The 13,625-nt window shown below is 41.5% G+C and overlaps 1 protein-coding gene across 1 annotated transcript in view; it reads left to right on the plus strand.

The window, feature by feature from the left end:
* The first annotated feature begins 11,276 nt into the window (after positions 1–11,276).
* Positions 11,277–13,625, plus strand: part of ACP3 (acid phosphatase 3) — a 39,649-nt gene continuing 37,300 nt past the window's right edge. The window contains exon 1 of the mRNA XM_023588539.3: positions 11,277–11,444. Coding sequence (XP_023444307.1) covers positions 11,328–11,444 — 117 coding nt within the window. The 5' untranslated portion in view covers positions 11,277–11,327. The remainder of the gene's footprint in view (positions 11,445–13,625) is intronic.

Here is a 13,625-nt window from a genome sequence, read left to right on the forward strand (position 1 = left end):
TAATTAGAATAAGCAAACTCATAAAGTCAGAATCTAGAATAAATATTACCAGGGGATATGGTGGGCAGTGAATGAGGAGTTAATCCTTAAATTGTTCAGACATCTAAGTTGATCTTCAAGTTTTGGCAATGAATGGTGGTGGTGGTAGCACAACATTGTGATGTAATGAATAGCACCGAATTATAGTTAAAGGGGAAATTTTAGGTATATTTGTTACTAGAATTTAAAAATTAAAAAAACGAAACATAGGACAGTATAACAGTGAACCCCATTGTAAATGATGGATTATAGTTAATAGTACAGTTATTAAAATGTTCTTTCATAAACTGTAACAAATATACCATACTAATCAAGGTGTTAATAATAGGGTGCTATATGGGAACTCCTTTTTGCATGATTTTTCTGTAAAGGTAGAACTGCTCTAATTTTTAAAAAAGTTACAATGGAACTGATGTGTGTGTGTATATATATATAGTATTATATATTACTATATTACTATATAATATGGTAAAACTATATTAGTCAAACATAATAAAATCCAGCTATAGATTCAAATACACTTGGGTTTTAACATATGATAAAAAGTAACATTTCAAATCAGATATAAATGGATTATTCAATAAATCGTATCTAAGCCCCCTCTTGATATAGATGTGGAGTGGACACAACCATTCCAAGGTCCACAGGATGGAGGAATAGAGTACGGATTAGAGTGGATTTACCGATAATCTATTCATGAATTATTGTGATTAGTAATCAAAGAAAATATGGCATTGGTGTGGAGAAAGTGGCCATGGTGGCTGCTGGGGGTAGGGAATGGGAGGAAGAGATGAGATGTGGGGGCGTTTTCAGGACTTGGAGTTGTCCTGGGTGATGCTGCGGGGACAGTTACTGGACATTGTATGTCCTCCCATGGCCCACTGGATGGACTGTGGGAGAGTGTGGGCTATGATGTGGACCATTGACCATGAGGTGCAGCGGTGCTCAGAGATGTAGTCACCAAATGCGATGAATGTCTCATGATGATGGAGGAGGTTGTTGTTATGGGGGGAGGAGTGGGGTGAGCGGGGAGGGGGGTATATGGGGACCTCATATTTTTTTAATGTAATATTAAAAAAATAAAGACAAAAAAATGTTAAAAAAAAAAAAAAGGATATGGGTTTACATTGTAGTTTACCCATGTGGTGCAGCAGTGCTCCAAAATGTATTCACCAAATGCAATGAATGTGCCACCATAATGAGAGGTTGTTGATGTGGGAGGAGTGGGGTGAGGCGGGTGGGGGGTATGTGGGGACCTCTTATATTTTTTGAATGTAACATTTAAAAAAATAAAGAGGAAAAAAAGAAAAAAAAATCATATAGAACATACTAGTTAACCATTTGGAAAATAATAAGTTGATTCTCACAAAATTCCTTATACAAAAATAAATTTGAATATATATGCAAAACCATGAAATACCAGAATAACACATAGGTGCACATTTTTTAAATTTTAAAGTAGTCAAGGCCTTTCTAAGCCAAACAGAAAAAACAAAAACCATAAAGTAGAATATTGATAAATTAGGCTACATACAAATTCAAAACATTTATATATTTTTTAAATATATAAACCTTATTGCTGAGACCAGCTCAGCAATAGGTTTGCATGAAGGGAAAGCAGCGCAGAACTGAAAAAATAGAAGGACAGAAAGAAAGACACGAGAGAGAAAATAAAGATGGGACCAGGGGACTCAACAGCTCCTGGAACTGAGAGCCTCGACCCTGGTTTCCACATCATATTATTAGAAATCACAAAGCAGTAGTTATCTATGTTTCCTTTCAAGGCTGCTTGCTATTAAAGATGCAGCACCTGCAATGCCAGGGAACAGGCCATACAAAGTTCAAATGCCTCCTCATGCAAACAGTTTTCATGCTGACCAGACGGCGTTCCATCTAGTCAAGGCCAGTGTTCCTAAGCCCACACTTCTTATCTGTGTTATGGAAACATTCCAACTTCAAGCCAGGTTCCCACATTCAAATTCAAGCGATTTTTCCACACCTTATAAGACAAATTATAAAATATTTTTCTATGACAAAGGCCTAACTTCCTTAATACATAAAAAGATTTTGCAATTCAATAAAATAAACAATTACAAACTATAACAATAATGAGGTATCATTTTTCACCAGTGAGAAAGACAAAAATAAAGATTTCTTTATAGTTTTGGTAATGTTCTCATACAGTATTGGTGGAAATGTAAATTGATATAAACTCTTTCTAGTGGAAAGATTGTTAAGAGGTATCAATATTTTACATGTACACATCTTTGACCTAGAAATTTAACTTCTATAACTCTCTGTTTCACAGATATGCACACATATATGGTGCATGAACTAGAGTCCTTATTGCCAAGGCATTTGTGAAAATAATTTTTAAAAAGACAAGCAGTTCTTCAGATGTAAACTGGAAAAGTCTCCATCAGTTTATGGGAGATGACCAAAAAAAAAAATGAGTGAAAGAGCAAGGTACAGATCATTATTTACATAATGTGCTCTTATTAAGTATATGAGCAGATACACAAGAACTTGGTGATAATGGTAATGTCCTGGGATTATGTGGAAAAATGATTTACTTTTTATTGCAACTTTTTATTACTAAACATTTTTCCATATGTATACTGTTTCATATTACTTTTAGAAATTAACATAAAAACAGATGGTCCCTCATGGTTTTTTATTGGACACTAATGTCTTGGTTTGTTTGTTTTGTAATTTGATTCCAGGTTGATTGAAGTAGAATTGTAGAAAAGTACATGCAAATGTTTTACCGATAATAGCGTCTCAGTTTTCCAGGATGCTATGACAAACACCACACAACGGGTCAGTTTAAACAATGGGAATTTACTGGCTCACAGTTTTGAGGTTAGGAGAGGTTCAATAAAATTGAGACAGGCCTTAACCAATATGGCTAAAGTCCTCATGAGCCAGGGAAATTGGACACAGAGAAGGAAGGCAAGGGGAGCAGCTGGCAGCTGGAAACCAATGGAACCTGGAAGAAAAGGGAGAAGCTGCCTCCATGTGCATTGCAATGTGACAGGAAAGCTAAGGAACCCACAGATTGCTGCCAGCCAGAAGATGCCAATCCCAGGAGGAAGCAGCCTTTCAGTCTCTGAAACCATGAGCCCAAAGCTCCTGTTGTTAGGCCAACCCCTCGCCCAGTCTTTGCTCTAGCACCTGGGAAACTCACACAGCCTAGAACATCCCGCTGCTGGCTGCCGTGACCCGAGGCTCCTTGGCTTGTATTCCTGTTACAGGTCCCATGGCAATGTCCTCCGGGTTCCTTTGACCCCTGGCTCCTCTCCCTGGCTTTCTCTGATTCTGAATTTCTTCTGCTTATACAGAGCTCCAGTGTTCTGGATTAAGGCCCACCCTCATTCCGTTGGATGACACCTCAACTAACATCTTCAAGATATTCTATTCACAAAGGTTCATACCCTTAGGAATGCAGATTAAGATTAAGAACATGTCTAAATGGGGTATGTGGGGAAGCGGACTTGGCCCAGTGGTTAGGGCGTCCGCCTACCACGTGGGAGGTCCGTGGTTCAAACCCCAGGCCTCCTTGACCCGTGTGGAGCTGGCCCACGAGCAGTGCTGATGCGCACAAGGAGTGCCATGTCATGCAGGGGTGTCCCCGCATAGGGGAGCCCCACGCGCAAGGAGTGCACCCGTAAGGAGAGCCGCCCAGCGCGAAAGAAAGTGCAGCCTGCCCAGGAATGGTGCTGCACACAAGGAGAGCTGACACAACAAGATGATGCAACTAAAAGAAACACAGATTCCCATGTCACTGACAACAGAAGCGGACAAAGAAAGAACACATAGCAAACAGACACAGAGAACAGACAACTGGGGCAGTGGGGAAGGGGAGAGAAATAAAAAATAAATAAGTACATAAATAAATGGGGTATGTGGCAGTTTGAGATCACTTTATGAATTCTTAAAAAAAAAAGATTATGATTGTAAACTATTCCTCTGGGTGTGATACCCTGATTGCATCAAATTCAGTTGAGGGGCCTTTGATCAGATTACTTGATGAAATTGATGTAGTGCTTTTGCTTGGGTGACATCGGTGAGGTATCACTCAGGTTGAGCCTTCACCCGCTTGGTGGTCTGATACAAACCCAGAGGCACAGGCAGGAAAGAAGCGCCATATGTGATTCTGCCACATGAGAAAGAAAAACTCCAGTTCTGCCCACAGCTGTGCTGTGAGAAGAGACGCCCCCAAGAAACTCAAAAGAGGCTGGGCCCACAGAGCTGCCCAAGAGGAGACAAGCCTTCTGTGTGCCCGTTGTCCTCAGCTGAGCTCGAAGCGTGGCAGAGAAGGGCAGCCTTCTTGTCTCAAAACTGGCAGCTGACTGGCGAGAAAGCATCTCTGAGGGTGCCTTGGCTTGGACTTTTTGTGGCCTTGGAACTGTACACTAAATAAATCCCCTCTGTAAAAGTTAACCCATTTCTGGTACTTTGTATCGGCAGCCCTTTGGCAAAGTAAAGCAGGCGCCTACTTCAATCCATCACAAATAGCTAGCGTTTTTTGAGCACTTATTAAATGACACCTTTCTATGGCCTTCACATGTATTATCCTCATTAATTGTCACAATCCCTGTTTTACAGTTGAGGCAACTGAAGGACTAAAAGATTAAGTAACTTGGCTAGGGTCACATTAGAGCTGGCAAGCGGTAGAGTGAGGATCTGCAGGCAGGCAATGACCCCAGCCTGTGCTCTTCATGACCTTGTTCTAGATAAAAGGCAAACAGATAAAGCAATCTGGATAAAGGAATGTGGACATATGTGGCCCTCGGACTGCCTGGTAATTGCACCATATTCCCACTAAGTGTTCCCTCCCCATCATCTGTGGCATGCATTTCCCAACTCCTCACGCCTTAATCCTGTAAAACATTGGCCACCCTCCTTGATTTCCTTTCCCAGATGATATGGCTTCTTCTTTTATGAATATAAAGAACCTCAGAATATAACTGGATCCTCCTCTGACAGGGCTTCCCTCTCTTTAAAATGGGTGGACAGTTCCTATTTTAAGATCCCTTCCACTTGTATTCTGAATCGCACTCCCTCTCCCAGTTCAAGAGCTTTCCTCTGGGCTCTTTACTGCATCATCTTACAAACACATTAATTTAGACACACACACAAACACATCTGCTTTGACTTCACATCTTCTCCAGCTACCCCTGCCCCCCTCCCATTTCTCACATCTTTCACAGTTAGTTTTTCTTACGAGTCTTTGGCGGTTGCCGCTTCTACATCCTCAGCTCTCATTCCCTCCTCAGTCCATCCTGATTGTATGTCCATTTCCACCGCTCCACTGGCACTGTTCCTACTGAAGTCAACTACACCACATCTTGCCAAATCCACTGGTCACTTTTTGTCCTCATCTTTCTTCTGCAAACACTTGGGAGCGATCAGAACAGTTAACCCCTTGCTCCTTGATAGACCCTATGCTCCTGCAACACCTAACTCTCCCGTCCCTTTTGGTGTCCTCATTATACCTTCTCAGTCTCCACTCCGACCCCCTCCTCTTCCATTAGAACTCTAAATGTGGGAGAACCACATACTCTGTTCTTAGCCCTTTCCTTTTTAATTTTTATTTATTTATTTATTTCTCTCCCCTTCTCTACCCCCCCACCCCCTCTCCCTCACCCCCCCGTTGTCTGCTCTCTCTGTTCATTCACTGTGTCTTCTGTGTCCGCTTGTATTCTTGTCAGTGGCACCCGGAATCTGTGTCTCTTTTTGTTGTGTCATCTTGCTGCATCAGCTCTCCGTGTGTGTGGTGCCATTCCTGGGCAGGCTGCACATTTTTTGCACTGGACCACTCTCCTTACAGGGTGCACTCCTTGTGCGTGGGGCTCCCTACATGGGGACACCCCTGCAAGGCAAGGCTCTCCTTGCACGCATCAGCACTGCACATGGGCCAGCTCATCACACGGGTCAGGAGGCCCTCGGTTTGAACTTTGGACCTCCCATGTGGTAGGCGGATGCCCTATCCATTGGGCCAAATCTACTTCCCGTCATTTTTAATTTTTAACAACCTTATTGAGGTATAATTTACATGCCATAAAGTACATCTGTATTATCTGTCTCTGCTAGAATATGTTTCCTAAAAGGAACCTGATTGTTCACTCAAACTTTCCAAGAACCTAGAACAGTGCCTAGCACATGTAGACACTCAGTAAATATTTGTTTTAATGAATGAACGAATGAATGAATGAATGAAAAATGTGGAATCAAAACTGAATCTATCCGATTCTTTCCCAGGATTTTTGAACCAGAGTTCACAATCAATTACTCCAAGGTAGTAAGAATGATATGGTCAATCCAGGAGGGTGCAGAGTGGGAGAAGAGAGAGTGGGCGAAGCCACAAGAGAGAAAGAAGGAGAAAGGAGTGAATAGTTCCAGTTCCCCATTCATCTTTGCCTAAGATTAATCAAATTAGATTCCTGTCCCTTGCCACCAAAAGAATCCTGAATGCTAAAGTGGATAACAGGCGTCAGAAGGGCACCAAGTGTCCCCCAAAGGAGGGTTCGGCTTCAACAGTTCAGGACCAGAAAAGGTGACCTGGTATTGAGACGAGGCCTCCCTGTTCCCGATAGCACCAAGCCAGGTGTATGGAGAGTGCTCATCAGGGTCTGGAAAAGTGACACTGGCAGCCAAGAGGCCCCCAGCCTGGCCCAGAACACCTGGTCTCCCGCCCACTCTCCCATAACTGATGTCCCTCAGCTAGGGCATCCCATATTCCTTCATCCAAAATGAGGAAATTGCAGGAGACCATGATTAACAAGGTAGTACTAAAGATATGCTCGATGCGGGGCGGCGCTGGAGCCAGCTTATACCAGCTTGTGACAGCCAATGGTTAAGCTTTCAGGAATTTTGCAAGTGGGTTGTTAAACACAGATATCATTTTAAAAAATAAATTACATAAACTTAAAATTAACTTACATTAAAAGATAAGTTACTCAAAACATCACTTGCAAATTATTTCACTCTATTTTCTTACCTGTGCTTTTAAAATTATTTACAGTTCTGTATGATGGAAACACTATATAATTGTCTGTAACGCTGTGTTCATCTCTTCCCACTGCCATGTTCTATGACATCCATGCTGGGAGCTTGCAATCAGCCCTGGTGGGAGTATTACACCATGGAAAGTGGCAAATGCTACAAATCAGAACTTTTTTACTCTGAAAGCCAATTGTTAACATTCCCGGCACACCAGTTGGTGGATCATTTTGAATATGGTCCAATAATTATCACCAAAATTTCAAAAGCAGCAAAAGAAGCATGACATGTTTTAAAGAGATTGTTCCCCAAGATATCCTAATGCAACTACTTACATTTCATCAGAATGCGTTGTATTCTCTCATTCTTCCATGCCACTTCCATTGACCTAAATATTAGGTTAATAAATGATGAAATGAGTGTCTCATTGGATTCATCATATTATAATTATTTGTCTTCTTCTACAATATAGTATGTTCCTTGAGGCAGGGACTGTGTCTACTCAAATTTGGTATTCCTAGAGCCTACTCATAGTAGATAATCAAACATTTTTGGTGAATGAATAAAATGCTTGAATCATTAGCTTACTTTTAGCAATGGTTTTCAAACATTTGGTCTCAGGACACCTTTATGCTTTTAAAAAGTATTGATAATCCTTAAGAGCTCCACTTTATGTGAGCTATATCCATTGATATTTATAGTATTCAGAGTTAAAACTGAGATTAAAAAAAAGAATATACCAGCACAAATTCAATTTGCCTTCAGAATGTCATCATATGTCATGTGAAAATTCAATGAATACTTATGAGAGAATGAGCGTGAAGACCACAAGTAGTATCTTAATATCTTTATTAAAATATTTTTTACTCCACAGGCTCTCTGATAGATTTCAAGAATCCCCTGAAAGGATCTCAGGGACCCCAACCACACTTTAAGAACAAATATCTTACAGTAATTCTTCACCTGAATAGACTAATTCAGAAAAAAATAAAAACAAAAAAAAACTCCAACATGGGTTGGGCACAGTAGATTTGAAAGAAGGAATGAAAATTTAAGGTTGAGTATACCTACTACATCCCAATGGGATCTTTGAGAAGTGTTGGAATTAACAACCATTTGATGTGACTCATTATTTTATGAATTTAAAAAATGGGATTTTTGTAAAGTCATAACATTTTAAACATATTAATAAAATATATATTTTGATAAAACTTCTCTAAGCTAAGGGTTTTTAAATTTTTATTATAGTATATTATTCATATATGAACATAGATGACCAATAAATGTGTAGAAAAGTTGTGAACTTACAAAATAAACATGCATAACATCATACAGAGGTCCCATACAGCTCCCTACCAACAACATCTTGCATTGTTATGAAATATTTGTTACAAATTATGAAGAAATTTTGTAAAAACATTACTACTAAATACAGTCCATATCTTATATTTGGTGTGTCTTCCCCCCAATCCACCCTATTACTTTTTTCTTACAGAGGTTGTGCCCTTACAAAACAATCATGTCCATGTGTAGAATTCTCATACAATACCCCTTCACCAACACACCACACCATGGTGGAATATTTGTTACAAATTATGAGATAATATCATCAGACTATTACTACCAACCATGGTCCATAGTGTACATCTGGCACACTTTATCCATACTCCTCTATTATTAACACATTACATCTTTGACATAAATGCATGAATATTACAGTATTGCTGTTAATCACAGTCCACAGGTCACACCAATTGTATTTTTCCCTTTAAGCTAAGATTTTTTTATGCAGGTAACTAGCAAATTTGAGCAACTGATATTTTGGATATATTTCATGACTCTTCACCTTGCTTTTTCATAAATCTTCAGAATTTTCTCATTACAAATAACATTAGCAGAATAACTTCAAAATTCTTTGGTTACAATGGCCCCTACTCTCACATTAGTCTTTTTGAGAAAGAGAAGAAGAGGGAGGTGAACAGTAGTCTGTGGTTGGAACCTTATTATAAGGTGGTACAATCCATTAATGTTGAAAGTTAAATATGTGTATATTACCACAATGATTTCCCTGAAGAGGTAAATTTCATACATGTAGGGGGAAAAAAACTACTTTATAGTCTAAAATTAGAACTATAAAAAATATTTTTTCATGTGTCTAAGTGATATCCAAAATTATGAGGCCTTCATTTATATTGTATCACAGTCCACCTTCTCCCTCTCCCAGTCCTGTTTATTTTTCTTCCCTTCCTGTACTGTGATCCTGAGAGCATACCCTGACAAACTTCCTGCATGCAAATCTCTGTCTGGAAGCCTGCTTCCCGATAAAACACTGTGTTCTTTAGAGGCTGAACACTTGACAGATGAAGGGAACATATGTAATTCAGCCAATAAGTTCTGCTAATCATGTAAAACTATTGACTCTTCACTCTTATATAAAGACATCATAATTTTTTTCATGCCTCACTTTCAAGGCTACTGTATCCATATTTTTGTCCAGGTGACCCCTAAGTTTTCACAAAACATTATGAGTTCAAGGTTCAATAGGCCATAGAAGATTCTAAAATGGGTGGCATTTGAGTTGAGGATCTTTTGGAAGCAACTTCTTGCTGTTGACGTCTTTCAAGACTCTATATTGATGACCCTGAATCCTTCGCCTTCCTTTATAATTTGATGATCACAGAAGTTAGGATGGTTAACTGAGATAGAAAAAGAGAAGTATCAGCTACCCACCTAACTCAATTCAAACTGAATTTAGTTTTGAGCTGAGGTCTACTGAATCCAAGCCGCCTTCTGGTTCTCTCAGAATCCTTTGCTGCTCTTGCGGATTTTGGTCAAGAGCAACTACATCTCAGAAGGCTGAGGGCCAGAGGAGCTGCCACCCAAGAGGGCAGCACGGGTGGAAGGAGGCTGCTCCCATCCCAGCTCCACGCGGCACAGATACAGGAAAGAACCAGAGTCGCGACCGGCAAGGGCTGCAGCCAAGCTTCAGTTCAGAGTGACACGAGGATGAAGGCAGGAGAGCAAGAAGCAGGCTGAGAACTGAGAGGAATAGACCTGGGGCAGAATCAGCACCCAGCTCAGGTTACGGACGCAGGCTCGGAGTGAGGCCTGCGCACGGTACACGGTAGCCCTTCTCGGGTTGCTGCACACGTCAAGGATCAGAGTGGCAACCTTGTCTGTGCCATGGGCTGAACAATCTCTCAGTCGTCCCCCTTCCTGCACCACCTCCTCCCAAACTCACCCATTGAAAATGGCAGTGGGTGCGGGCAGGTAGAGAATGTGTTGGCAAAGAGAGGGCCACGAGGCCCCGGAAGTGTCTCCATCCTTCTCCCACGTTTCCCCACACCAGCAGAAGCATCAGCTCTCCCACACACCACATTCCAAGGCAGCCTATGATCACACAATAACAGAACCCTCCCAGCACAGAGAAATGCAAATCGCAGAGGCCAGGATGCTGAAATAAGCCTCGTCCTTCCTCCACTGATAGAGAGGAGGCCTTATTGAGAAGCAGATCTACACAGAAATCTTGCAAAACCTTCCCTTGCAACTGGTCTGTGTTGTTTTAGCTGATAGTGGGATTGAAGGCTGGAGAAATGGAAAGCTGAGCTCTGTCAGCCCTGGCGTCCTCTTTTGTAGCGTCCCCTGTGAGCTCCTGTCTGCGAGGAAAGGGCATAACTCCACCAGCCTATAAGGCTTATGGCCAAAGTTGATGTCTCACAATAGACAGTTGCAGGTTTTTTGTTTGTTGGGTTTTTTAGCTGTGTCAGTTCAGGAAAGGAACTTCCAACCCTAATTTTGAGATATCACAGGTAAGCACAAAACGTCTTAAGGAGTGACTAACATTTTCAAAATAAAATTGGTCTGACTTTTCTTCAATTTAGAAATACCTCAATAGGCTTTATGAGAGCTTTAGCAAAAGTAACTATGTTTGGCCCAAATTGTGCCAGTACCCAAAGCTCCCTCCAGATTTTTCTGCCTATAAGTCTGGATTCCCAAAAGATTAGGAAATCACTAGCCTGGAGTTTCTACAAACTGGGCAATGGCTCTCCCCCAGGGCCTCAGGGCCCTCCTAGCTTAAGTCAAGGAGAGTGTAACCTTTAACTTGGGGTTCAAAATGTTTACCAGACACATACCAAACTCTGCCCCAAGCTTCCTGGAAATTTTACTATTTATGAGCCTGGCTCCGCCTTCCTTTCAATCCTTTGATTAAATAGCTTCACTGCCAGCGGCGTTTCAACTGGAAGCAGCACCTTCTGCATCAGGTCAGAAGCGGCTCTCCAAGCATGAGCCGCCGCTCCAGTCTTGGGTCCAGGACAGCAAGCCTCGGCCTGGCCTTCCTGACCCTGCTCTCCTGGCCAGGCCGAGGAGTGGGAGCCAAGGAACTGAAATTTGTGGCCTTGGTAAGTGGACTTTCCTCGTTGCTTTTCTCTTCAAGTTAAAAGGTGGGCCTGAAAACTAAGCGTCAGGTTTCCTTTCACCCTGGCGTGAGCTTCTGGAGACCAGGCTCTGTTCAGACTCAGCGGAGCAGAGCCAAGAGTCAAGTTTTGCAAGTTCGTCTTAGTGAAGTCCTAACAAGTCCTGACCAGTTTATTTTTTCCTCCCCTCTGCTAATGTTTGTTTCCTTACCAACTGCGACAGATGCAGGTGTCTCCTGCTAGGCTCCCACTGAGTGCCGGGAGGGCAGGAGCAGCCCCAGCTGGTGCTGTTCATCCAGTGGCACTTAAACTGGCTTCATCTGTTCAATGATGGTTAGCAAAAAAAAAAAAAAAATTTCCTGAATTAAGTAGCCCCCTTCTTTTTTTTGGCAGGAAATTGGAAAATATCTTTTGTTAGCAGCCTTTGAAGCATGAACGTGAGACCAAACCCACAGTTTTAGGGTGACTTCCTGACCTATAGAGTTGATTGACCATTAAAATTATGTTTTGCCCATCTCCCGTGGTGAAAAAAGGGGGAACGGCCAAGTGATGGCAGAGGAGTGCGTCCCCTTCACACGACCCAGCTGCGCCCTCTTGCTTCTTGGTTTCTGCCCCTACTGCCTATTTCTCCTTTTTCTCTGCCTTTCTTGGCCCCTCCTCTTGTCTTTCGCAGGTTTTCTTGTTGGTTTGGTCTTCCCCATATTTTTTATTCAATATAGTGAAATACAGTGAAAGTGGACTGATACATTTTATTTCTATAAGAATACCCAAAATTTATTTTTATAATTTGGAAGAAGGCTACCTCTTACTAAAAATTAAACACCAAATGCCTGTTTTCTCTGTTTGATGTATACAGAACTTCCTTCTTTCTTCTTTAGAACATCTCATGACCACATTTATGTAAATCATGATTCTCGGTCCAGTAAATCTTTACCCGGTCATGAGTCAACAATGAAAGAGAGAGATCCAGTGAAATGTGTCATCAATTTATTTACAAACAACTCATCAACTGCCAGGCATCTGTGCTGGAAAAAAATGGTATAATGTTCTGTACCTTCTGTAGTGAAACCCACATGAGCTGAACTTTTACTTATATCCATGGATTCCTTGCCAACCTGTGCATGAAACAAGAGTAGGGAACCTACAGAAATTGGACTGCCAACACTGTACACCTGTGGTGATCTGGCTGCATGGCAACTTACAGCAAACTCTCAGTCAACAAAGCGTGGCAGATCTCTCTTCCATGCTTTACCCACAACCCAGGCTAACTTTCTGTGGCCCTCAGACTGGTTGTGGGTAGCCTCTCCCATTCTCTGTTAACAGGTGTTCAGGTTAATTCTTCCCTAAGCAAAACAAAATTATAAAGGTAAATCTCTTGGAACTGAAAAATGAACAAAATATCACCCAAAACTTACAATAACTATTTTTTCCTACCATGTCTTCCTTCCATTATTAATAATAGGTAAGGTCGACTTAATACCACTTTCTTGGCCCTTACAAAGCAACATCTAAGGACTTAAGCCAGAAAATAATCACTTTCTTCTTTTTATGGATTATAGAGAATGTTTAACTATAAAGTGTTAAACTGTCTACCCAGGGCAATCCTTGGCAAATTATTGGGAGAACCAGAATACAAGCAAGGTGCCTGTGAATAAAGTGGTCGTATTAATGATAATAATCAATCGTTAATTGAATGCTTACTATTTGCCAGGCATTGTTCTGAGAGTTCAATCAATATGGATTGTATCGCATAATCCTCACAACCCTACAAGGTAGGATTTGCCAGATGAAACACAGGACACCTGGTTAAATTTGAATTTCAGTTTAACAGTGAATAACTTTTAGTATTAAGTGTGTCCCATGCACTATTTGGGCATACTGTATTTTTATTTGTATTTTCTAAACCAGGCAACCTACTCTAAGGTATAGGAACTATTATTATCCCATTCTATAGATGAAGAAATGGAGGTGCAAGCTGAGGCCTGTGGTCGCACAGCTGGAAGCGTAGAGCCAGGATGTGAGCCCAGAGGCTTCCCTCAACTGTAGCTAGACTCCTCCTGCTCACAGCAGTTGTGCACCTGCCACCAGCCCGGGGCCCGGGGCCGAATCGCCCCCAGGAGGCTGGCTGTGCTGGCACGACCCAAACTAGCTGATGACTCAAAACGG

This window comes from Dasypus novemcinctus, chromosome 31 (genome assembly GCF_030445035.2).
Source record: "Dasypus novemcinctus isolate mDasNov1 chromosome 31, mDasNov1.1.hap2, whole genome shotgun sequence".
NCBI classification, from domain to species: domain Eukaryota; kingdom Metazoa; phylum Chordata; class Mammalia; order Cingulata; family Dasypodidae; genus Dasypus; species Dasypus novemcinctus.